Source organism: Mauremys reevesii, linkage group 4 (assembly GCF_016161935.1).
Source record: "Mauremys reevesii isolate NIE-2019 linkage group 4, ASM1616193v1, whole genome shotgun sequence".
In the NCBI taxonomy this organism is placed as follows: domain Eukaryota; kingdom Metazoa; phylum Chordata; order Testudines; family Geoemydidae; genus Mauremys; species Mauremys reevesii.
Genome location: NC_052626.1, coordinates 60,356,494 through 60,380,994, shown reverse-complemented (window position 1 = coordinate 60,380,994; position 24,501 = coordinate 60,356,494). Strand labels below are relative to the sequence as shown.

At 41.7% G+C, this 24,501-nt stretch overlaps 1 protein-coding gene across 2 annotated transcripts in view; it reads left to right on the top strand.

Annotated features, from left to right (window-relative positions):
• INO80 (INO80 complex ATPase subunit) overlaps window positions 1–24,160 on the top strand; it is a 123,474-nt gene extending 99,314 nt beyond the window's left edge. The window contains exons 27-35 of one of the 2 annotated variants that reach the window (XM_039537807.1): window positions 8,207–8,301; window positions 10,877–10,949; window positions 15,685–15,843; window positions 17,125–17,227; window positions 17,802–17,890; window positions 18,796–18,951; window positions 20,069–20,228; window positions 21,074–21,289; window positions 22,090–24,160. In XM_039537807.1, coding sequence (XP_039393741.1) covers window positions 8,207–8,301; window positions 10,877–10,949; window positions 15,685–15,843; window positions 17,125–17,227; window positions 17,802–17,890; window positions 18,796–18,951; window positions 20,069–20,228; window positions 21,074–21,289; window positions 22,090–22,304 — 1,266 coding nt within the window. In that variant the 3' untranslated portion in view covers window positions 22,305–24,160. The remainder of the gene's footprint in view (window positions 1–8,206; window positions 8,302–10,876; window positions 10,950–15,684; window positions 15,844–17,124; window positions 17,228–17,801; window positions 17,891–18,795; window positions 18,952–20,068; window positions 20,229–21,073; window positions 21,290–22,089) is intronic. The other variant, XM_039537806.1, reaches the window with a different exon arrangement.
• Window positions 24,161–24,501: the final 341 nt, after the last annotated feature.

The following is a 24,501-nucleotide window of genomic DNA, read 5'->3' as shown; positions in this document are numbered from 1 at the left end:
CCACACAGAGAAACCCCCTAACCCTCCTGAGACAGAGATAGAAGAGGAAGAGATACTATCTCAGGCAGACCTGGATTATTCACCACCTGCCCCACATTCATCTTCCGCACCAGATGAAGCGGTGACATCGTCTACCCCTACGACACCAGATGACCTGAAACAGTTCCAAGAACTCTTCAAAAGAGTAGCAAACAGCCAAGAAATTGCCTTTCCTGAGGTGCAGGAGAAACAACATAAGTTGTTAAAAATCTTACAACCGGCATCATTGACCAAGATTGCCCTCCCCATGGATGAGGCTATAATGGAGCCTGCAGAGGTAATATGGCAAACACCGACATCGGCACCACCCACCAACAAAAGGGCTGACAGAAAATACTTTGTTCCAGCCAAAGGCATGGAATTTTTGTTTTCACACCCTCAAGCCTGCTCTCTGGTAGTAGAGGCTGCTAATCAGCACAGTAAACAGCTTCATTTCCACTCCTCACTGCAAGATAAAGAACATGAGAGACTGGACCTCTTTGGGCGGAAAGTTTACTCATCAGCCACCCTTCTACTTAGAGTTGCCAACTATTCTTTTCTGCTAGCAAATTACGACTACTCTAACTATAGTAAAATACAGGTCTGTCTCATCTTACACTGGGGTTACGTTCCGCAGTCAGTGCCTACAGCAAAAAATCGCATATAGTCAAAATTACATTGAGTGTAATGGCGGTCAGAATCGCCTGCACTACAGAAACAGTATTTAAATGGTTATTTTTCTCTTTTTTTGTTGTTGTTTTTTTCCAAACACGTAAAGCTGAAATCGCACATGTTAAATGCGCCCAAGATGCAACAGACCTGTACAAGAGCTTGTGGAGGACCTCCCTGAGCATAAATGTCCTCAACTCAACGCTATTATCAACGAGGGTCAGTTAATAGCACGCACAGCGCTGCAACCCTCAATGGGTGTAGCAGACACAGCTGCCCGAACAACCACAACAGCTGTGGTTATGAGAAGAACATCATGGTTGCAGGCTTTGGGAATTCCAAAAGAACTACAGCTAAAAGTGGAGGACCTCCCCTTCGATAGGGATAAACTATTCTCGTTTCAAACAGACGACGTGCTCCATACCATGAAGGCCTCCCAAGCTACACTGCGTACGTTAGGCATACACCCACCACCTGACAAACACCCTCGTTTTACACCATACCAGAGGTCATGAGACACTTTGTTTAACCGTCAACAACCACAATACTTTACTCAGAACAGACCCAAACAACAGGCTCAGAGACGACAAGCTCCACAGAACCAGGTCTCGTCCACCTGTCCATCTACATCTAAGCTACAATTTTTGAAGTCTTGATCGAGGGTATGCACGACCTCTAGTGCCAACAGATACCCCCTCCCACAATTTTGGTCACCGCCTATCCTCATTTTACCATGTCTGGGCCGATAACCACAGATCAATGGGTTTTGGAGATCATACAATATGGCTACACCATTCCTTTCACAGCCTGCTCGCTCCATCATTCCTAGTGCCAATCATGTCTGCCAGACATGTCAGCAAAATATGAGCATTGATGGCTGAACCACCGTACACTGTATTTACCAAAGACAAAATCATGTTACATCCTTACCCAAAATTCTTACCCAAAGTGGTTACAAATTTTCATATTAACCAAACCATACACTTACCTGCCTTCTATCCCAAGCCACATAACGACTCTCAAGAAGCAACCTTGCACATATCAGATGTCAGACGGGCTGTAGCCTTCTACTTGGACAGAACTAAACCATTTAGCAAGTCACCAAGTCTGTGGCAGAGCGCTCCAAGGGCTCTACAATATCGACCCAAAGACTCTCCAAATGGGTCTCTACCTGTATTCAAACTTGCTACCTCCTACATAACGAAGAACCCCTTATGGGCATCAGATCCCACTCAACACAAGCCATGGCAACATCAATGGCATTCTTGAACGATGTCGCCTTAGTAGATATTTGTAGAGCTGCAACCTGGACATTGGAGCTCACTTTTGCAAAGCATTACGCTATCATTGGCCTTACAGTGCTCTCATCACACACTTATGTATAACTCTGAACCCCTACCACTCCTGGTGGGGTACTGCTCTACAAGCACCTAGAGTGGAGCACCCACAGGGACACCACTCGACGAAGAAGTTACTCACCCTGTGCAATAACAATGGTTCTTCGAGATGTGTGTGTCCCTGTGGGTGCTCCACTTCTCACCCTCCTCCCCTCTACTTTGGAGTTCACACAGCCAAGCTCTGTGGTAGAGAAGGAACGGAGGGGATGGTCGGGGGAGCGTGCGCTACAAGAGGTGTCAATGGCTGCATGAGACGACCCCTGTCTGTGCCCTTCCCCTGACCGAGTACTGCAGCGAGAAATATCCAGCACAGGGACACACCGACACCTAGAGTGGAGCACCCACAGGGGGACACATCTCGAAGAACCATCGTTACTGCACAAGGTGAGTAACTTCTTCTTTGTGGCAGGGGGAGGCACGGGCAGAGAGGGGGAGGCACTGAGCTGCAGGACCGCTGGCAGGTGGGAGGCGCTGGGGGAAGCGGGGAAGGACTGATGGGGGGCTGCCAGTGGTTGCTAAGCACTCACCATTTTTTCCCCAGGGGTGCTGCAGCCCCGAAGCACCCACAGAGTCGGCGCCTATGGGACCGGTAATAGCTGTAGTGGGGAAAGGAAAAAACAAGAGATCACAGAACAGGAAATTATAGTCTTCCTACCTTTTATAGACAGGGAGACTATAGTGGGGACTATCGGTATCTGCCCTTATGTACAATAGAAACTAAAAGTTATAGTCAGTTAAATTACTTGCTTTAGAAATCCAAAACTTAGTAGCCAGTGATATATAGCATTATAACTTCTGGGTATGGAAAATAGCACCCTGTGCAGATCAATTCCAGTTCTCAGTCTGCGGGTCAGGACCCCAAAGTGGGTTGCAACCCCATTTTAATGGGGTCGCCAGGGCTGGCAGTTGACTTGCTGGGGCCCAGGGCCAAAGCCAAAGCCCGAGCTTCATGGCTGAGAGCCGAAGCCAAAGTCCTCTGCCTTTGAGTGGCGGGGCTCAGGTTACAGGCCCCTTGCCTGGGGCTGGAGCCCTTGGGCTTTGACTTTAGCCCTGGCCCACCAGCCTGGGGCGTTAGGGCTCGGGCAGGCCCAGGCTTCAGTCTGCCCTCCTGGGGTCATGTACTAATTTTTGTTGTTGGAAGGGGGTCACGGTGCAAATGAAGTCTGAGAACCCCTGAGTTATATGGAATAAAATGTCTCAGAATATAACCCAGGATCCCACTGTACTATAACCTAGGTGAAAATCCATAGGTGTAAGTGGGATTTGTAAGGAGAAAACATGAGACATTTTTTAGTATTCCTCTCGCTCCTCAGCTGTCTGCCATCAGAAAAGCCTACTATGGGCAGCGGGGTGGGGTGTGTGTGTGTGTGATTCGTAGCTGGGTTAGATCTAGCTTCTTTTGCATTTTTTGCATTTTTATGTTTTGTTTTAAACCAGCTTGCTTGAGGAGTATCTAAATTTCTCTAATATCCTGATGTCCCTGTAGGTCACAGTGGATAGAGGGGAGGAGGAGATGGAAGTGGCTTGACTTCTTTGTTGCTTCAGTTAACAGACTTTCTGCAACCAGGGTTGATTTCATTATTTTCCTGGATTAATACCCTTGCGATCATGCTGACCTTGTTGGCGAAACATGATTAGCAGGAGGATTTTCAAGTGGGTTTAATATAAGTATCCCCATAGAACAGTGGCTCTCAAACTTTTTTTACTGGTGACCCTTTCACATAGTAAGTCTCTGAGTGCAACTCCCATTACAAATACATTTTTTTTTTACATATTTAACACCATTATAAATGCTGGAGGCAAAGTGGGGTTTGGGGTGGAGGTTGACAGCTCGTGACCCCCTGAGGGGTCCTGACCCCCAGTTTGAGAACCTCTGCCATAGGATTAGTCACCAGCTCCTGTTTTACTATAATTTACAGACCCACCCACCCACCAGTCTATACTTGGTTAAAGAGGTTGAGTGACCTTTTGGTGAGGATTACAGTGTACTCCTTGGACCCTTTGGTATCGTTGCTGTATTTGCCTTGTCTTGTTTCATCTGGGGTACTCTGCTCAGTATTGTTGTGACTTTCTGAATCTTTATCTGGGTCTTGGTGTGGAACGCTGATTTTCTTCATCGCTATTGTGCTTTTTTAGATCTCCATTTTAGGGGAACTTGAATACTTGGTTGTCATTAGGCCCCTCCCTCAGTCACAATAGAGGAGTTGCTGTACTAGTTTACAACTACCATTTAGCTTTGTGTAGTTTCTTTGTGTTAGAATTATTTCCTAAGTGCTTTGCAGTCTGTTGCTATGTTCAAATTTTTACTAAAAATACAAAATTCAGGGGAGCACCAAGGACAACAAATGAGGTATGGATGAAGTGAGAGTAAAAAGATTTTAGAAAAAGGAGTGGTTTGTTAAACGTGTGTATTTGAAATGATGAGATTATTGGATAAAATGTAATTAATAGAAAAGGGTGTTTAATAGAGACATTGTTAGCATAGTTAGAAGTTCTCCTTCGAGTGCTGATCGCTATGTGTATTCCAGTTTGGATGTGCATGCATTCTATGTGCCTGAGATCAGAGAATTCTTGCGAGCAGTGTCCACTGGTCCACACCAGCACCACTGCTCTCTTCATGCTCCTCACCGAGAGTATAAGGGGCAGGGAAGACCGACCACCTCTCCATTTCCTTCTTACCACAGCATGGCCCGACTCAGTGTCCAGAGCTTATCCTTTCTGCTTTTTATTATACTTGTATATTATTCTTAGTTTTTTGTTATTAGTGTTTTGATAGTTCCCCAGTTAGTGTTAGAATCCCCACCCTAGGAAACCCTCCTGGTCTCCTGGCGTGGGACTTAGATAATGCCCAAGATACTAGGCTTCAGAAACCGCATCTCCTGCCCATTTTTCATCAGCAATGACCACCAGCACTGCCTCTACTGTCTCAGAGAAGCTCATATTAAGTACTCTATTTGCCACTCTTTTGCCATCCAAATGCAGTGGTTGTGAGAACTCCAGCTTTGGAAACACCTTATAGAGCGTGCAGTGAGGTCCAAGTCAGACCCAGTCTTGGGAGAGGCCAGAATCATCAAGGAGTGCACCCCAGTACTATGTCAGACACCAGAGTGGAGAAGAGATGGGGGAAAAACTCTTCATCTGGGCCCTCTCATGAGAGTAAGCGGCACTCTCACAAACAGATCTCCACCTTCTAAGGGGAGAAAACACTCCCATACTCCATCCGAGTCGGGTGAGCCTTCACACCCAAGCCACAAAGATTTAGGCCCCCTGAGTTTCATGGGCATGATCAGAAGGCACATAGGAGCAAGGGTCCTTTAGTACCAGCCGCCGCATCAGCTTCAACACTAACTGCAGTACAAACTAAAATGAAACACTGGGACCTGAAGTACTGGGTACTGTTGAAAACCACCAGGTCGAAGACTCATTTGCTGACAGTGCCGTGACGGTACAGTAAGGAACAACTGTCTATACCTACTCCGGCAAAATGGAGTAACAGAATACAACTGCCAAAGGGGCTAGTGACTTGTACCACTTGGAAGGATATCTTCATCCTCCTGGACCCACAATTTCCCTGATACCAGTACTGATCCTCATGAGGGAGATTCTAACATCAGTGGCAACTGAAGACTCTGGAAGAAATTTATCTCCTGTCCTCTCCACTAGCTGCTGTGTCCTCTCAACAGGACCAACTGCACAGATGGAGCCAGATATGACTTTCTCATTGTTGGGAGATCAGATGTACCAGTGGAACCAGCTTCACCTCTGCTTAGAAAGATCAGCCCAGACAGGCTTAAGAGTCTCCTATAACCAGCCTCAGCCATAACAAACAGGGACCTCCTCCTTGGGACTGGTGGTATCCAATGCCTTAAGGACTGCTGCAACCTATTTTTGAGCCCTCATACTGGCCTTATTAGGGTCATGGTACCTGGAATCTGTGCTACATGACAGGGAGTGTTACCACCCCACTCTTTCAAGGGGTCTACCAAAATCTCCCCCTATGGAAAAGAAGGAAGACTATCTGGTACATCACCTAATGAGGCTGTTGCTCCAGCCTCACTTGCAAGCCAGACAATCAAACAATTTCAAGAGTTGTTACAGAGAGCGGTGGAAGAGCTCCCATATCATCTTAGAGGAGATCCAGGACTCTCAGCGCAAGCTCCTGGATCTCTCTCAGGCTATGGGCTCCTGTTGGGTTGCATTCCTGCATATTAGAACTGGCAGGGTCTGTCTGGCACATGCTGGCTACCTTTGACCCTATCCTCAAGAGTACAGAAAAGTGGTACTTTTGTCCCAGCTAAGGGAGCGGAGTTCTTATTTACCCACCTTGCCCTTTACTCTTTGGTGATCCAGGCAGCCACAGAAAGATCCAAACAACAACATAAAGGGGCCACTCTGGCACATGAGGAAGGTCTATACATATTCCAGTCTTCAGTTTAGCATCTCAAACTATCAGACCCTTCTTGCCAAATATGATTTCTCAAATTACTCTAAAGTTCCTGGACTTTAGGGACAAGTTACCTTAGGAAGACAGGACTCAATTTCAAGCCCCTACTGACAAGGGCAAACTAGTAGCCAGACCTCATTACAAGCTGTGGCTGATGCAGCGAATGCGGCAGGTATGGCATCAAATCTAGGGCAAGCTGCCATTGTGATGTGATGGGAATCATGGCTGCACTCTTCAGGGTTTCCTAGGGAAGTCCAAAACACTGAAGACTTACCCTTGAATCTTTTCAACGAGAAAACAGATAAGCCTTTGCACTCGTTGAAAGACTCTAGAGAAGCCCTCAGCTCCCTGAATATATGTACACTGGCCCCAAAGAGAAAATGCCATAAACAGCTCTACAAATGGAGGTCCTTACCGCAACCTTCTTTTCACCAGGGCTTTTATGAGCCACCTTGCAAATGTCAGAAAATGGAATGGTCAAGAGACCTTGCACCTTTCACTTCAACCATAGCTACTCAATCTCACCTGCCAACCAAGAGAGATTTTTTTTACGAGGCATCTGAGAGCTGCAAACCAGTATTGATGTATCTCCACCCGATTCAGAGATCCACTTTGGGGTACACCTTGCAAAAATTTCACACGTTCTGTTTCCGGTTTGCTGATCCATTTACCTCCCTAATCCTGTCTCCCAAGAAATGAGGCCTCACCCATGTCCAATTACTTATGTCAAGCCAGGCCTACACCATTATCTTATTTTCCACTCCCAGTGATTTCATGAAGATATTTATAATCAAACTAGTGAGACTGGTCTCCCAAGGGACACAACTATATCCCTTTTGTGGACAGCATTTTAAAAAGGTCATCATCCAGAACAGCTTATTGCAAAGCAACAGATCAATCTTTGGAGATGATCTAAGATTTTTTGGCTCCCGAGGCCAGCGTTATATTGGGCTAGAGGTGTACTTATCTAGGAGGCAGATAATAGGCAGTAACTGGAAAGTGAGTTAATATCTAACCATTAGATGTTGATGGCTACCTGAAGTCAATCTTTGTTTTTCAAGACACCACTCAGCTGGTTCAGAACCAGCAGGTTTTATGCATAACATGGAGGATATCTTGTTGATCTAATGAGAGCGGGGTCATTTAAAGAGATACTATCAGCTCAAAATTTGGTCCAAAAATTAGATTTAGTAATAACGAGCTTTTACCAAACCATAAGACCAGACCGTGTTCATGATCCTTTTCTCTTCTTTTTTTTAAAAAAAGAATGCATTAGAAACTTTTTTTCTAAATAAACAGATACACTTAGGCAGTGTCTGTAACCAAAGCAATGTGATCCTGAAAATGAAATGGTAATGAACAAAAGTTAAGCTAACTTCATTTATCATTGCCCAACTTGAGTGAAATGCAGAAAATAAACAAATGGTACAAATGGCAAAAAGTGAATTGGATTTTTAAACTTTAGTTTTAATACTCTTAAGGGGTCTCTAACATAAGTAAGATTTTTTTTTAAAGTTGATAGTGTCCCTGCACCAGTCATATTCTGAATTATTTTTTAAATCTTTTCATTGGTATTACTTCCACTATTGGTGTCTTCTGTTTGAGGAGTCAGGATTAAATGACTTCATGATACTGACTCAATATTTATTTATTTATTTATTTATTGCATGCTTTGCAGGAGTACATGGTTTACAGGAAACATACCTATATGAGATTGGATGGTTCTTCGAAGATCTCTGAGAGAAGGGACATGGTAGCTGACTTTCAGAACAGGTAATCTATTTATAAAAGCAATGGATTAAGCATTTGAGAAATGTTAAGTAAACTAAGTCACTGTCTCAAAGGGCTTACATACTAAATAGAAAATGTGTATATGGAGGGAAAGGGATGAGATATAATGGAAATCAGTCTGATTGACCAGTGAAGTTTAGCTAACATCACGGAAGTTGTATGCTTTTTATTTTTGTCTCTTTTTTTGTTTGTTTTTAATTTCAAGTTAACCCTGATTAACTGCAAGTCTTGCTGAACATGTGACACTTTCAAATACATGGCATTTGGTTAACCAGGATTTCTAGTCCTGTGGCGCTTAGGAGCGCCATAGGGCTGAAACTAAGCTTCTGTGAAATACAGTAGCACAAAGCAACTCTACAGTACCAGAAAATCTGTCCTTACTTGTCTTGAATATGGACTTGTCTATAGAGAATCCCAGTGGGAATGAAATGGTGGTATGTGGTGTATTATATGTTCTGTGGAGTGACATTCTGATGAGCTTTCGAAATAGGCCTCAGTCTCTTAAGTGCAGTATGTTTCATAGAAGGGCAAAAGAAATAAACTATGTAGTCTCTTAGGCAGTAGGCTCTACTTACCAATTTTGATGTTAAGTTATAGGAACTGAGTTATGTAGGGCCAGTCCATTGTAATGAAGCAAAGTTTCTAAACCAGCCCTCTTAGGTTACACTAGCACGAAAAGAAGGGATATGGAGTCTATCTCATCTTATTACAGGGTTACATATTGTTGCAAACTTCATCTCCGTCAATGCATATTATACCCACTATCTGTATTTGTTTACTAACTCAAGTTCCCTCGTGTAGTCTTGGGATGTAACTTGCTAAGATGTTGCTATGACAAATAGTCCACAGTCTGAGATGATGTGATGTTTATTGGTAAAACAACCCTTGTGAATGAATTGTTAGCCATTAAGAACAAAATCACTATCCTTTCACAGCAATAGGATTTATAAAATACTGTTGTTTTCCATCTGCCAAGGGATAAAAATACAGGTTCTAGAGTACAGGATGGTCTTTGTGCTGGCCTTGTCAGAGTGGAATTGCAGTTTTGAAGGTGGAGCGGGATCTACATGTGAACTCTTGGGTTTTGAAAATAAAACCAAGCATCAATGCCTTTGAGGCAGAAGGACTTAGAGGGATTGTGTGCTATGTAGACACTATTGGGTAAGCCTACCTGAGCAGGAATATTTGAAAAGGGCAAACGTGTGCAAACCTTCAAGAAAAGTGAGATGAAAAAACAATACCTAATATTTAATTGATTCCTGCAGTCAAAACAGGTTTCCAACTGGTTGTGATCTCCTCTCTAGAATTTGAACACTTCTTCCTGTAAGAAGTTCAGCAAATTATTTTTATTAATGAATAGAACATCTGTCAAGAAAAGTAACCATTTCAGCTAGAAATCCCTTTGATATAGAGGTCAGCCAGTCTAAACAAGAATTCCTATAAAAAGCTATCTAAATTCCCCTTGTGCAGTATTTATTTGTGAGGAATAAGTCCAGAAAAAAGTCTGACTGAGTCTAAAGGCTGTTCTGCAGGATACCCTGTAGAACACTGTTAACACACAACTATAGAACTACGATACATTCATAAGGTCTATAGTAAAATCCTCCCTTTTTCCCTTCCCTCTGACATTTCCAGAAAAGGATACTTGGACCTTTCAAAACTGCAGAGTTCGTGCATCATCCTGTTATTGATATCACATAAATAGTCATTCAGCTTCAAAATATTTTACAATAATTCACTACTAGCCCCACGACATTTTGCGAAATAGATAAGTAATGTTATCTGCATTTTACAGATAAGGAAAATGAAGAAAACAGACTAGTTTGTAGCTCAAGGTCAGTGTCATAGCTAGGGTCAGAATTCAGGAGTTCTTAGATCCTAGACTTACGCTCAGGCGATAAGATCTTGCCCTTTTCTGTCATGCTGCTATAACAGTATAAGCCAAGACAGCTGGAAAATCAGATAGTTCCTTTTATTAAAAAATAAAATAAAATTGTTGGGACCTCAAAGAAAACATTCAGTTTAGGAACAATTTTTTATCTATGTAATATTTTCTGAATTCCTCTTCCTTTATTCTTTACCAATAGAGATTTATAGTTGGACAGGATCTTTTGTTTGAGTTCATCAGCTTCTGTTCATTTCGCCACTTGACATCCTAATCTTAGATTTACAGTTGGCTCTATGAAAATGTTTGTGAAACTACAGATCAGGAATCATGACTTCAGAGGGTGAATGAGTAAAATGGGCCAGATGAACACGTCCTATATTGTAATCAAGTATAAGAAGCCTCTACTATGTTTTTAAAAGAACATTCTGTTGTATGAATAGTTGCAGTCACAAGTGTCTTTAAGCATCACTGAACTGTATTTTAACTCCCTTTCTTTCTCTCCCTCTCCACTTGCCCCTTTTTCTCAAACCATCCAATGGGATTTAGGTGCCTAAATACCTATAAAAACCTCCCCGGGGGGTTCTTTTCTAGCTTGTTATATAGTGTAATGTTTGTAATGATGACATCATAAACTAAGCAGATTTTTTTTTCTTCTCTTCCTGTCTGCAGGAATGATATCTTTGTGTTCCTGTTAAGCACAAGAGCTGGAGGATTGGGCATTAACCTCACAGCTGCAGATACGGTAGGTGGATAGCTTAGTATAGTAACACCAGATCTCAAGACCTATGTCTGTAGAAGGTTAAGCTACTAGCTTGCTGGTATTTTGGTTAATTTCAGTTGTAACTGATCTCTTGTTTTATCCTGCCTTCACATATCCCAAACACCCTTTTCTCTCAAGCTTTTCCTACCTTTCTTTTTTCTCTATTCTGTAGCAAAACTGATAGTCTTGTCTGTGTGAAACTCTGAGCTGTCTCAGCCATGTTTTTTTAAATACCACGATTCTTATCAAGAAACTGCATTATCTTATTGATTCCACTCATATCTGGGAAACAGTACTGCAGTTTGTGGTATGTTGGAGAAATAAAGGAACAGTTTGTAGACAATTGCAGACCTACAGCATTGGCTCTATGAGATCTTGGAGACAACCCTACCCCTAAGAGTTTTTAATGTCCGCTTTATGGGTGAACCTGGAATGTAACTGAATGACACTGGGAACTGACAAATAGCAGATAATACATTTTCACAATGGATTGTATTTTACTACTGGACAATTTAAACTTAAGCTTCAGTAGTAAAGGAATATGGTAACCTACCTCAACAGAATGATTACAGCACTGTCCACTTTGAAAGCATTTGTGAAGTCAGAGAATGGGCAGAGCAACCAATAAGCCAGGCTGTAGTACTTGTTGAATCTGTCAGTAGATTAGTACAACTCTGGCAATCCAATGTAAGAATAACGGGTCAACTTTCCATTTCATGTCTACACCATATCAGATCGCTGTATATGAACTGCTGCTGGATCACTTTAGTTCACCTTTTAGGACTTCAAAATTGGCAGTTGTTGAGTTTCAGTGGCCTTTTTTCTGAGATTATAAAAATTAGTTCAATAAGCATGAACTGCTAAAAGAGAAGTAGAAAAGAAGAGACATAATGTTGGCATTCAAGAGGGCATAGTCTGAGTATCTTCTAAAAGGTGCTATGCAACTTGCATGATAAATCAAAGAAAATGGAATTATTGCTGGAGCTTTTTCCCACCAAATGTATGAATCTTGCCAAAATCCCATCACCCAGCTGAGGTTAATAGGATAAAAAAAGAATGTGCAATAAGTAAACAGAGAAATAAGCACAGCAGTCACGTTAATTAACACAGTGAGCACACTTTGAGCCTTCCGAGCAACAGTTGGGACTTGCCTGGCTGTACAGCATTTTTTCAGTGAAATACATTAAAAACTTGTTTTGGTGTTTGTCTTTTGTTTATTCTTTCAGTCTGATAAACTCAAGTTTTAGTCTCAAATGGATACTTTAGTAAATAATGCATGGAATTGAAATCTATTAAATTAAAGGCATTACATTTAAAATGGATGGAAGGAACTATATTTTGATTAACCAGTGGAATTTGCTGCTACAGGATCTTAAGTTTCCAAAAAAAGGTGACACTTTTAAAAAATATGAATAAGAACACAACTATAAATTACTGAGGGTAAGAACTACAAAGATTTCCTACCCTAATGCTTCAGAAGATCAGGTCGCCACCAGCCAAGGTCAGGAAAACATTTCTCCCTCCACTTACCCGTGGTATAATATTGCACAATTATCTAGGTGAATTGCAGGGGAGAGGTATCTTCTGTTGAAGCATCTGTCATTAACTACTGAGACAGGATACCGGACCATATGAATCATTGATCTATTCCAATGCTTGTAATCTTTTTAGTTTGTGTATGCTTAGATTTGACAGCAAGTGAGACTGTGGCTCTTGGTCTCAGAAAGGCAGCAGGCTTCTGAGCCTAAAATCTCCATACCCTCCCTTTTTCAACCAGTCTGTCCCCATTTGCAGCCTCTTAAAGAAATGAGAACAAAGCAAGCAGCCACAGGGTTACCTGTACAAACAAAGATGGATAGATGTCAGACACTTTCACATTGTTTGGTATAACCAATATAGTTCTTAATTTGGGGTATTTTGAACTGGAATTTTGAGATTTATAAGTAGATATGGATATGACTTTTTGTCATGGTAAAATTAAGCAAAAATCTTGGAACAGTGACAGTAAAAAAGTACAAAACCAGGGTATGGTGCTGGAGGAGGCCAAAGCCCGCGGGGGGTGGGGGCGCTGATAGCCCGAGACCCACCACCACTGCTGGGGGCTGACAGTCTGAGCCCCACTGCCACCTGGAACTGAGTCTGAGCCAAAGTCGTCACGGAGGTCTGTTAAAGTCATAGAATCTGTGACCTCCATGACCAAATTGTATCTTTGCTGATAGACTACTCTCTTGCTACGGTTATAGTGTTCTTCTAAAACATGAAAGGGCTTGCACTGTGAAATTAAGAATGATTGACCTAGATTTTCTGCAACTTTATTCTGTTACACGAAGGATTTATTTGGGAGATTCCAAAGTTGCATATTTCAAAGGCCAAAGAAGAGGCTGTATATCAACAGAAGCACAAAGAGCTTCACATGACATGAAAAGGAGGAGTTCTTGCCTGCTTTTATTGAGTCCATTTAATCTGCTTTTCTTTTGGGTTTATTGAAGATACTGTCTTCTGAATTTGAATTAGGGCAACTATATTTTGATATACTAAACACTTGCTCTGAATAGTCATCTTTACTCCTCTGAATGTACAAATCCATTTACCCTTTACATGTTGGTCAAATCTGTTCTGCTAATGGGATAATGGTAGCTACTGCTAGTGTTCTGGGCAAACCTCAATAGGTAACTTTGTGCCAGATGTTTCTGCTCCCACCTAAGAGACAGACAGCTCAGGAGCTCTGGCTCGCTCCACTATTTTAAATCAAAAGCCTGGTGAAATTCTTCTAGTACTTTTTTTGTTTTCTTTTGTTTTCTCTCACCACCTTCCACTACAGCACAGAGTTGTTTTCTCTATCTAGAGAACTCGGCAACTAGCTGGTGCAAGAGGATGGCACAAGCAGAAAGTGCACAGTGCAGGGGACCCCTTCTTCTAGAGACCAAAATATCTCTTGTACTCTTAGGTACCCCATATTTATGGGGCTCTGCATAACCTTAAATATGTTGCATCCCTGTAACATCTTTGGCCTCTAGATAGGAGTCAAACTCTTCAACAACAGAAAGCCATATGACCCGCGTCAGCCCCCAGACCTGACATTCATGAAGAAACCATTGCTCCCAGATTCAGCATAGCTCTCAAGTCAGCATCAGAAGACCAACAGCAGTACATGCACTTTGCAAAGAAAAACAAGAAGACTGGCAAGCAAGACAGGCCTTCCTCCTACAAGAGAAAATTCTTTTGGAGCTCCTCTCTTGTAGTAGATATATGGGGAAGCAAACCTTCCACTTCCGTACCAGCAGTGACTGACTTGGTCAGCATTTCTGGTCTTCCTGTTCCTGTGCAAGAACTCTTCCAACACCTCTCTCCCCCAGCCAGCGCAGTTGGATGGTAATATTAATGGGTCAGAGGGTGGGCACTGCCCCTACAAGATAAGGGTCACATGTGAGGCCCCATCAACCAACAATTATATTAAAAAAAGGAAAGAGTAACTTTTAAATGACCAAAAAGAAAGCAGTTAAAATCACTGCTCTTTCATATCAGAGTTCACCAGTACTTTTCATTTGAATGGGATGCATAAAAATCTAATAAGACGGAGGGATAGCAAAGAAAACCCTCAGGCAATTCCTTCATGAAGTCAGAATCCTCCTTGGATACTTTGCCCCATGAGATTGGGAGTTTTCGAGTTAGGAGAAATCAGAAGCTGGCTCCCAGGTCAGGTCATTTGCCCACAAATTCTTCAATACCATGGGGAAATAGGTGATCCTAGCACTCAGCCTGCATCAGATTCCTGATTACAGCAAGGGAGAATGGAAACCCTCCATGCAGAAAAGGATTCCAGTATAAATTCAGAAAACAGCCAGGACTCTTCTTGTATGTGACAACATTAATGAGGTAATTGGATAAGAACAAGACCAGTCCATGAAAGATAGACACCTCAACAGACCATTTATGAAGCAGTAAGGATTCTAAAAGAAGAATCAATTTCATACGGAAGTGCCTTAAACTGAAAAGCTGTTGTAGCAGTAGGGTTGAAAAACCAACCACCTGAGACTTTTTTATCTGAAGAAAAATAAGAGAGCTTCTGCAGTCTTGCATAAGCTATCTTAGTTCTGGATTTCCTTAACGTTTGGAGTTCTTCACTTTTCAATCTTAATGTTTTTTTAATTTCTGTTTTGTATAGTATATGTATGTAAAGTATTTTGGGATAAAAATGGAATGTAAATTTAAGATGGCAGTTGATGTTTGTGATAGGAGCACCAAAAGATATTTTTTTTCTGATTTGAGAGAAGAAATTGGTCTTGTACAGAAACCCTTTACATGAACTGCTCACTTAGAATGAATTTTTGCAAGCAAATCATACAGCCTCTAAAAATGTATTTTATAATATAGATTGTCTCAAGCAACACTTATTTTTTGCATTGTAATAAACATCAGAATTCTGTTCATCCAAGCAAAATATGTCAAGGTAGATAGGACTTCCTCAGTTGTTCCATAGGATTCCAAACACTAATGGTAAATAGCAGTTTGGAAGCACCTGAAGTGCAGTGCGAAGGATTTTACAATCCTGTACCATGATGGAAGGCTTTGTGGAACTTTAGTCTGCAGTTAGCAAGTATAGCAGACTAAAGTCCCCACAGTGGCAGGTTCTTTTCTTTTCTCAATACATACATCTAAATCCAAAGTGTTCTAGTCATTTTAACCCTATCTGTGCTTCTCTGATGTTCCTATGCAGGTAATTTTCTACGACAGTGACTGGAATCCAACAGTGGACCAGCAGGCCATGGACCGGGCACACAGACTGGGTCAGACAAAACAGGTCACTGTGTACCGGTTGATCTGTAAAGGCACCATTGAGGAGCGCATCTTGCAGAGAGCAAAAGAAAAGAGTGAGGTAGGAATGAAGAAGCCATCTGGAACAAGAGTGGGGTAGAGTGGATAGCAGAGAGTTCAGCTGTGGAATTGCTATGAGAAGTAGAATAGTCTCTTCAGACGTAAAGAGAGAGACCCATATGAGTATCTCTATGTTAAAGGGGGAAAAAATAGTATCCGTATTATAACAGGGTAGCTGCACTGTGTAATGTGGACAGAGCCTAGGTGGTATCATGTCGTGGTAAAAAAACCCACTGTTCTTGCTGAAAATGCCTGAGCCCAGTTTAAACTAAAGCTTACGCTGTTGTTAATCTAGGGATTCCAGTTTTTCTGGTGTAGACAAACCATCATGGCACACCAACCACTAGATTCTACAAAACTAAACCACTCTGCCTACAATTTCAAATATGTGATCTTATCAAATATGTGTAGAATTTTTTCAGAAAGTTTTGACGAAAACCAGACAGGGTCTATTTAAGATATGAAGGTTCACAAAAGTGCTCAACATCTTGCAGAATCAAGCAGTAAATGCTTAAAACCTTGAGCCTCACAACACCTTCAGGGAGCACATCTATACTTGCAAAAATTGGGTACACAATTAACCATTGTTAGTGGTAGCAGCATTGAAAGTTGTATTGCAGACAGGGCTTAGGAATTATACCATCTTTCCTCTGGATTAGATTTTGACTACATTAGAGCCTTCAATCAACTGTGCTTTGGTTGGTTGTATTGCAGCAATTGATGCACCGCTAATTGAGTGCATCCACATTGCCCACCCTGAATTAGTGTATGTTTCCCCTTTGCATGCAGATTAGGGCTGCCTAACACCGAGTGGGTTGGGAGGTGGCTGTCATCTTTGACAGTTGACAAATACTCCTGATCTTTTTATACTATAGCTTCCACGGTTATTACCACCCGTGATGACTTGTGCATTTGATTTTTGTCAGTGTAGATCCACCAAGAGAGGTTAAGGGACTTGGTCGTGTCCACACATTGAATCGTTGTCAAATCTAGGGTTTAGAACCCAGGCCTCCTAAAACCCTAAACCGCACAGCCTCCCATGTAAGTCACTTGAAAAATAGGGATAGTAATACCTACCTCACAGGGAGGCTGAGGATTATTAATTAATATTTGTTCGGTACTGGGTTAAATTCTGCTGTTGGGTTTATCAGGATAGAATAATCATAACTTTTTTTTCCCTTACTTTCACTATTTTAACTAGCACCTTTTCCTGGTTAGTATTTAGTAAAGAGAAAAAAAATAGCTCATGCTTTAGCTCTCTTTATATTTTCTTTACTTTTAGATCCAGCGGATGGTGATTTCAGGTGGCAATTTCAAACCAGACACCTTGAAACCCAAAGAAGTTGTCAGCCTTCTGCTGGATGATGAGGAACTCGAGAAGAAATGTATGTGCAGTGCACATTGTTCTCCTTCTGTCCTGTGCTTCACTGGTTTAGAAATCTTTCCTCTCAACCCCTACAAACACATGCGCTATAGATAACCCCTTCTGTTTCCTGGCTTATTTTGTGTCACTAATTGTTTTTAGGTCAAGCTGGTTTCATATCACTATTGAGTGAAATGCGTGTGAGATATGTGATGGTGCAGTATAAAGTTTTTAATGTCGCTTTTTTAGGATCACCACATTATTCATGAATGATAAAGCTTTGGCCAAATAAATGCAAATAAGAACTTTATATTTCAGCACACATTTGGATGTACAATGTAGATGCACATTTTGATACCACTTGAGAGAAGAATTTCCCAATGAGGCTTTTACTTTTCTGATTTCAGGGAGTTTGAATCTAGCATTACTCTTTAGGGACTTTCAGTGTGTTAGTGTAATATTGCTAGGTTTTATCCAGGGCTTTTTCTAGAACCGGAGTCTTTTTTGTAAGGTAAATAATATTTATAGAGGGATAAGAAATAGCTTTGAGAAATTGATTCTTACATTATGCTTTTGCTACCTTTGTTTCCTGACAGTGCGTCAGCGTCAGGAGGAGAAGCGGCAGCAGGAGGAGACAAATCGTGTGAAAGAGCGTAAACGAAAGAGGGAGAAGTATGCTGAAAAGGTACTTTGATGCAAGGATTGTTGTGGGGAAGAGTCTGAAAGGCTTTAAGCAGGAGTTCTCACACTATTACATAGTATGGCCCAAGTTTTAATACAAAGATGGTTTCATGGACATCCTCTTTTTCCATTCCCTATTATGTAACAGTCCTGTGGCAACTACAGCAATTGCTTACATATAAAAGTAATATTAGGAAAATATGTAATGTATCTTTTACTTGTATCTTTATCTGTCTTTTAATGCAACTTGCAGCTTGGAAATAATGAAGCGCTATGCGTGTATACAGCTCTTTGAACCACTAGTTATCACAGAGCAATTTGGAACCCCCTAGTTTAAAGAACTAAATGGCATAATACTTTTCTGTTTTCATAGTTCATAAATCAGAGGTTTACTGATGCTGTCATCTTATCAGATTTTGTTCTGGGAGTGTATAAATGGAATGTAAATTCAATACCCGATACCAGTAAAATCTCACTATCTGAATGGCTTAATGAGAGGGGAAACAGAAATTTGTGAAATCAGAATTTCATTTTCTGGCTATTCGGATTTGCATAGTCTGACTTTAAGATATTGGAATTTGGATAATCAGAGTTTATAAGAAAGCATTTCATGCTCACTTTTTAAAAAAATTGAAATAAAAATCCTCTAACTCTTCAGTGGCGAAAATGCTGATACCTCATTCAAGCCATATTAAAAAACCTTACTAAATCTAATGTACGAACTCCTGGTGCATCTGGTGCCATGTCCTCCAAAAAAAATCCGAACACACCTTGTTGGTAAATGCCATGCATGGCCTTTATCTTGTCATATTGCACTGGATGGTGGGCTTCCCAGTTTACTTGCACCATTTCTTCTTCCTTAATGTGTTTTCAATCCTTGTATTACTGGTTTGTTTTGCTTATCTGCAGAAGAAAAAGGAAGATGAGTTGGATGGCAAGAGAAGGAAAGAGGGCATGAATCTGGTGATCCCATTTGTTCCATCTGCTGATAACTCCAACCTTTCTGCTGATGGGGATGACTCATTCATTAGTGTAGACTCTGCCATGCCCAGCCCCTTCAGTGAGGTGAGACTGTCTTTAAACCATCTCCCATGCCACCTTAGTCTCGTGGTCTTTAGGACTCTTGCTTTCTGCTCTCTAGCTAGAGTGGAACCCGTGTACTGTTAGGGAACCAGAGATGGCTTAACCTAATATTGACCCATGAGTTCAAACCAGTCTATCTAAAATAATCTTCCCCTTCCACTGCTCTGATGATCTTATCATTGTCTCTTTCACTGACTTTGTCTTTTTCTACATCAAGCCCTTCCTCTTTACCTTCAGACTCTGCAAAGCTCCACTCCTGCCTGCATTCCAGCTTGTTTCCTCCTACTCTCCCCTTCCTCATCTTTATGTTCTCTTCACATTTGTAACTTTGTGCCTTTTTTCTTATCACCACTTCCCATGCCTGGAACAGTCTCTCTCTTTGTGAACCAAGCAACTTCCCTCTCTTCCTTCAAACACCTCCTCAAAGCTCAGTTTTTGTGAAATCATCCATCACTAGTCTCTCCTAGAGCTCTTTCTTCTCCCTCATGTGTTTCTGGTCCTTAATTGTTGTGTTCTCTAATTTAAACAGACATACCTCACAGCACAGATCTTGTCTTCCTTCATGTTTTTAAAGACCCATGTTCTTCTATAGTACTAAATACATATTATTGTTTTTATACCAGGTTGAGTTAATTAAGATCCTTCGCTCATTACTAAAAGGTTTTGATTAGCAGTAGTGGTGGAGCAGAGAACAGGATTCTCAACCTTTCTCCTGAAGTGGGTGCTCTCTTGAGGGTAATGTTTGTGGGAATCAACAAGGTTCAATGAAGAGGAAATAAAGGTTCTCTTTGGATCTCTGCCAAATCCCTGAATCTCCCATTTTTAAAGTTAGCATGTATTTTAGTTCAAAATTGAACATTAAACATGGGCTGGGGAGATAATTTAATTTTGCACTGTGTGTAAGTAGAGGACATGGTATGGTGAGACAGGATATATATCATGTTTCCTGTCTTGCATTGAGAGAGAGCCAGGGCTAGCTGTCATTTAATTGCCTGGGAGTAAAATGTTCTTTAATCTAGTTGCACCTTTTCTGAAGTTCTTAGCATGCTTTTACCCTTGCTGTAAACAAGCTGATGGGTTTTGTCGCTGTGCTGTCTAGATCTCCATCAGCAGCGAGTTGCATATGGGGTCTATCCCTCCAGATGAAAGTAGCAGTGACATGCTGGTGATTGTGGATGATCCAGCCTCTTCAGCACCACAGTCGAGGGCCACAAACTCTCCTGCTTCCATCACTGGCTCAGTCTCAGATACCATGAATGGTCAGTACTTTTCACTTACCCTAATACTTACAAGGACTAGTCAAGCCTGGACTTTGTATATCTACAGAGTATAGTTGTTTTACCCCCACTTTATGCCTGCCTTGTAGGATTTAATGAGAGGTGAAAAGGTCTACGAAAAAGAGTTCCTTCTCATTATGAATTTTTTTCAGCTTTATCAGATAGTGTCATCTACTGACGTATTCAATCATCTATCATGCTTTACCATTCCCGTGATATGTAATACAAGTGTGTTTTGTTCCTGTGGTGCAAAGGTCCATTCCCCTTTTTGCAATGTGTACATATCAGCAAAGCTCACTGCTATTACAAGACAGCTGTGTAAAGAAGTAGATTCCTCCATAGGACCATTCAATTATATGTTTAAGCTTTTCCCTGATCTCACTGTGGAGCCCAGGGACAGGTTCTGTATTGCCTATCTTTTTGTTGTATGATTGAGCCAGCTGTAATTGCATGGCATTAGCTACCATAATTCTGTATTCCAAAATAATTATAGCCCTAGTTTTTGATGGGTTTCTTTACAGGTAGCAAATGGAAGAGCCAGAGTATCTCCAAATAAGAGTGTTTTTTTTCCTGGGATATAAAGGAGAGTTCTCCCCTGGATTTAGGAGCGGGGCTCAGTAATGACAGCTAATTGGAGTTAGTGAGGTGTGACTAATGAGAGGAAATTGAGGAACAAAACTCGTGTATTTGTTTTTTCATGGGGGTTGACGGTTTAGTTACTAGCAGGCTGAGGTAGATGTCAGGTATGTGTGAAGTTGTATTTAACTCATGAGTCACCTTGTGTATTACAACAACTAATATTATCATCTCCTCCTTCATTGTTTAAGGAATTTCAATCCAAGATACACCTGTCACAGGGAGAGGTAATTCAGGTAGAAGCCGGGGTCGCCCTAAAGGTTCAAGCAGTGGATCCAAAGGCACAGGGAAAGGCCGGAGCCGGAAATCAACAGCAGGAAGTGCAGCTGCAATGGCAGGTGCCAAAGCAGGGGCAGCAGCGGCCTCTGCAGCAGCATATGCAGCATACGGGTACAATGTGTCTAAAGGTAAGGGAGACTACTACATAGAGCAAACTAAACGGTGTTTTGATGTAAGGCTGTTCAGACATCCTGCCAGGGAACAGGAATTGTATTATAGTATCTCTAGAGTCTTGTGTTCTTTCTCACTGCGATTCAGTCATGTAGCTGTAATGAATGGCATGTAATATGATGTCAGAAGATTGTGATAGTACAGCAAGATCCACCACCCCAATGCAGGGGAAGTAAGAGATTGGGAGAACTACCTCTAACTCTCCTCTAGGTTTTTGCTCTTATGTATTCTAGGCAGAAGTCTTGCTTGCCCTTGGATTACGTAGCACTTCATGCATTTCCTTCCTCTCTCAGTGAAATGGGATTTTGTTCAATCAGATTGGACAGCACTGTTTACCACTGAAACATGACTATCGCTGTTCTTTGCGGTTGTCATGTAGTAGCTCTGTAGCTATAGCTGTAGAGCCAGAACTTCAGCTGTTTGATTTGACATAACTCTATTGAAATCAATTGGTACTACAGTGATTCACACCTGCTGAGGACCTGGCCAAGTGGTGTATACCAGATGGGCTATGGCTCCCTGTTAGACCTCTCTCCCTTATGTGGTCAACAGGCTCAGACAATTCATAAGCACGGGGTGATCAGTGAAAGCAAGTTGGATTAAAGAGCATGAATTAAGAGTCTGTTAATATATTCCTTTAATGTAAATGCAAGTCATAGAAATTAAATTTTGTGTTGCTGACAAGCCACAGTGTGTGAATGGTGTGTTCATGTGGAATCTGTTTTTTTGTTTTTCTTCTTCTTTCCCCTGTTGCTAGGTATGTCTGCAAACAGCCCTCTCCAGACATCAATAATTCGGCCTGCTGGACTTGCAGACTTTGGACCTTCAAGCGCCTCTTCTCCTTTGAATTCCCCCTTGAGCAAAGGCAACAGTGTTTGTGGGACCCCAAAAAGCTTAAATGTGACCAGCACTATACCAGAAACCCCAGTTCGGAAACAAAGCAAAGGAGCCCACACCTCGGGTGGGCGGTAGTAAATTTGAGCCCTGGAGCTTACCTTAACCGTATTGGCTTTCAAAGTAGCCCACCTTGCCAGCAGAAGGCATGCAGATAAATGCCTGTTGCCATCCCACATGTCTGTGAAAAGAAAATCATAGCACAATGGGGATGGGTGGTTTACGTGAGCACTTTGATTATGTGTATCCAAAAAAATTACTTTTGCAGATTCTGTGAGGAGTATGGATAAGGAGTGGGGTTAACTGAGAATGTTTCAGATTACTTTTTCAATTAAGATTTACTGATACATCCTACAAGCGTGCTGTGAGAGAGATCCTGCAGCTGTTTGTGTTTGTGAACACACCAGTGTACTGTCCTTCCTCTTCTTTCAGCTTCAGATGGAGTTCAGCTCCATTCTTATTCTAAGAAATCAATATCTGAACTCGGAGGGTATTCTATGAAGTCAGAGAAACCCTCTGCACTGAGGACCTGACAGTGCATTTGTGGGTGTGCCCATCCAGGGGAGCTGGGTGGTTGAATAGTCTGGCTTCTCTAGTGTGAATCAGTAGTGAATCTAGGGATTCTATGAAGAATTATCTGAAGACCTTGATTTCAAGGCCATGGGAAAGAAATCTCACAGTTTCCAGGGTCTGGACTCTTGTCAGAACTATGCTTTTGAATCTGTTCTAAACATCTGGCAGGAGCTGGAACCACAGTTGGACAGAGTATGCCTATTTAGTGTTGCTACGTCTGCTTCACAGAGAGAAAGAAGCTGCAAGTAACTGGTTTACATTTCAAAGTCCAGGTCTGTTAGCATTGAGCATTCGCTATGTTGGATTTAACAATGATCTCTCTCAGTTTGAGCTATGCTGAGCTCTTAAAAGGTGTAGGAACCATCAGGCTCTGCTTGTGTTATGTTTCAAGAAAAGGGAATGCTGATGTGTAGGGGGAAGAAGTTCATTGCTATTCCTCTCATTGTGCAATAGCAGAACTTGCTGATGTTGCCTTTTGGGTACTGCAGCTTGCTATGCCACAAGGGGAGCAATGGGCAACTTTACTGAAACAAGGAGTGTGACAGTCAACCCCCCAGGAAAAGTGAAGTCCCCCATTCCAAGCGCCTACACAGTATGTTCTTCCAGCATGTTTCCCATTTGTCAGTGATTGTCTCACACAGCGGCTTGGCTGAGTGCATTACAATGTGCAGGCACTAGTAGCCAAGCCCCATAAGACTTATAGAAGCCATTAAAGAGAACAGGAGTGCTGTCAGTGCCGCTCTGTGTCCTCATTCTCTCAGATTTCTCTTTCCCCATCCTAAATGCACAAACCTTTCTATAGCCCCTGACTTGGCTGTAAGTGTTGTCTGCATTGCACTGAGACATAGGTGGGGGGGGGAGCAGTTCTCCTGTCAGGCTTATTGAAATCAAATGGTTATACTACTGGGGCACTTTCATCCCTTGTGAGAGAAAGAGAAGCAAGCTATGAGTTACAGGTCTCTGCTGTGACAGCAGATGATTTTTTTTTTTTTTCATCCCCGAACCCCTTGCCTGGCATCTCACAGTGTGAAGCAAGTGCTTCTTGTGGGCTCTGTCTCAAATTTGCACACCTGAAAATAGCAGAACTGAGTTTAGTTAGATTGATTTTTAAACAGATTTGTAGGGGATAATTGGGGGGTGTCACTTAAATTAAATCATGAAGACTTCCCCCTTCCCCTCATATTCACATGTATATATGATATTTAGAGGGAATCAGAAAAATGCCAAGCCTTTTTTCTCTTTGAATGTGCTGTCTATTTTTATAACTGAACTTGTATATATGTATAAAAAGAGACACATCTTTCTTTTACTAATTGGAGAAGAAAATCTTAAATAAATGCAGTGAGATAATTTTATGTAAATCAGAGTCTTTGTGGTTTGTACTCGTCTAGCCATATGAATATGGGGAAGTGAGGTAGTGAGGTGTGTGGGAGTGCACATCTGTGGGGATGTGTGAGTGTGCGTAGGCTTTGGAATCAGGTGGTCTGTGTTCTACCCTCTGAGCAATAGCGCACTCTAATTATTTTCCACTGTTGTTGTCCAATTAATTTACTGGATATGTACATTTTATATAACTAAGCAACCTACTATGTGCAGTGCAAAGAGAACATGTGCAGTACATTACAGGATAGCAGATGGATTTATTCCAAGGAAGGTCGCAGATCTCGTGTCTGGAAAATGGTGGTTTAGTTCAACATGGTTG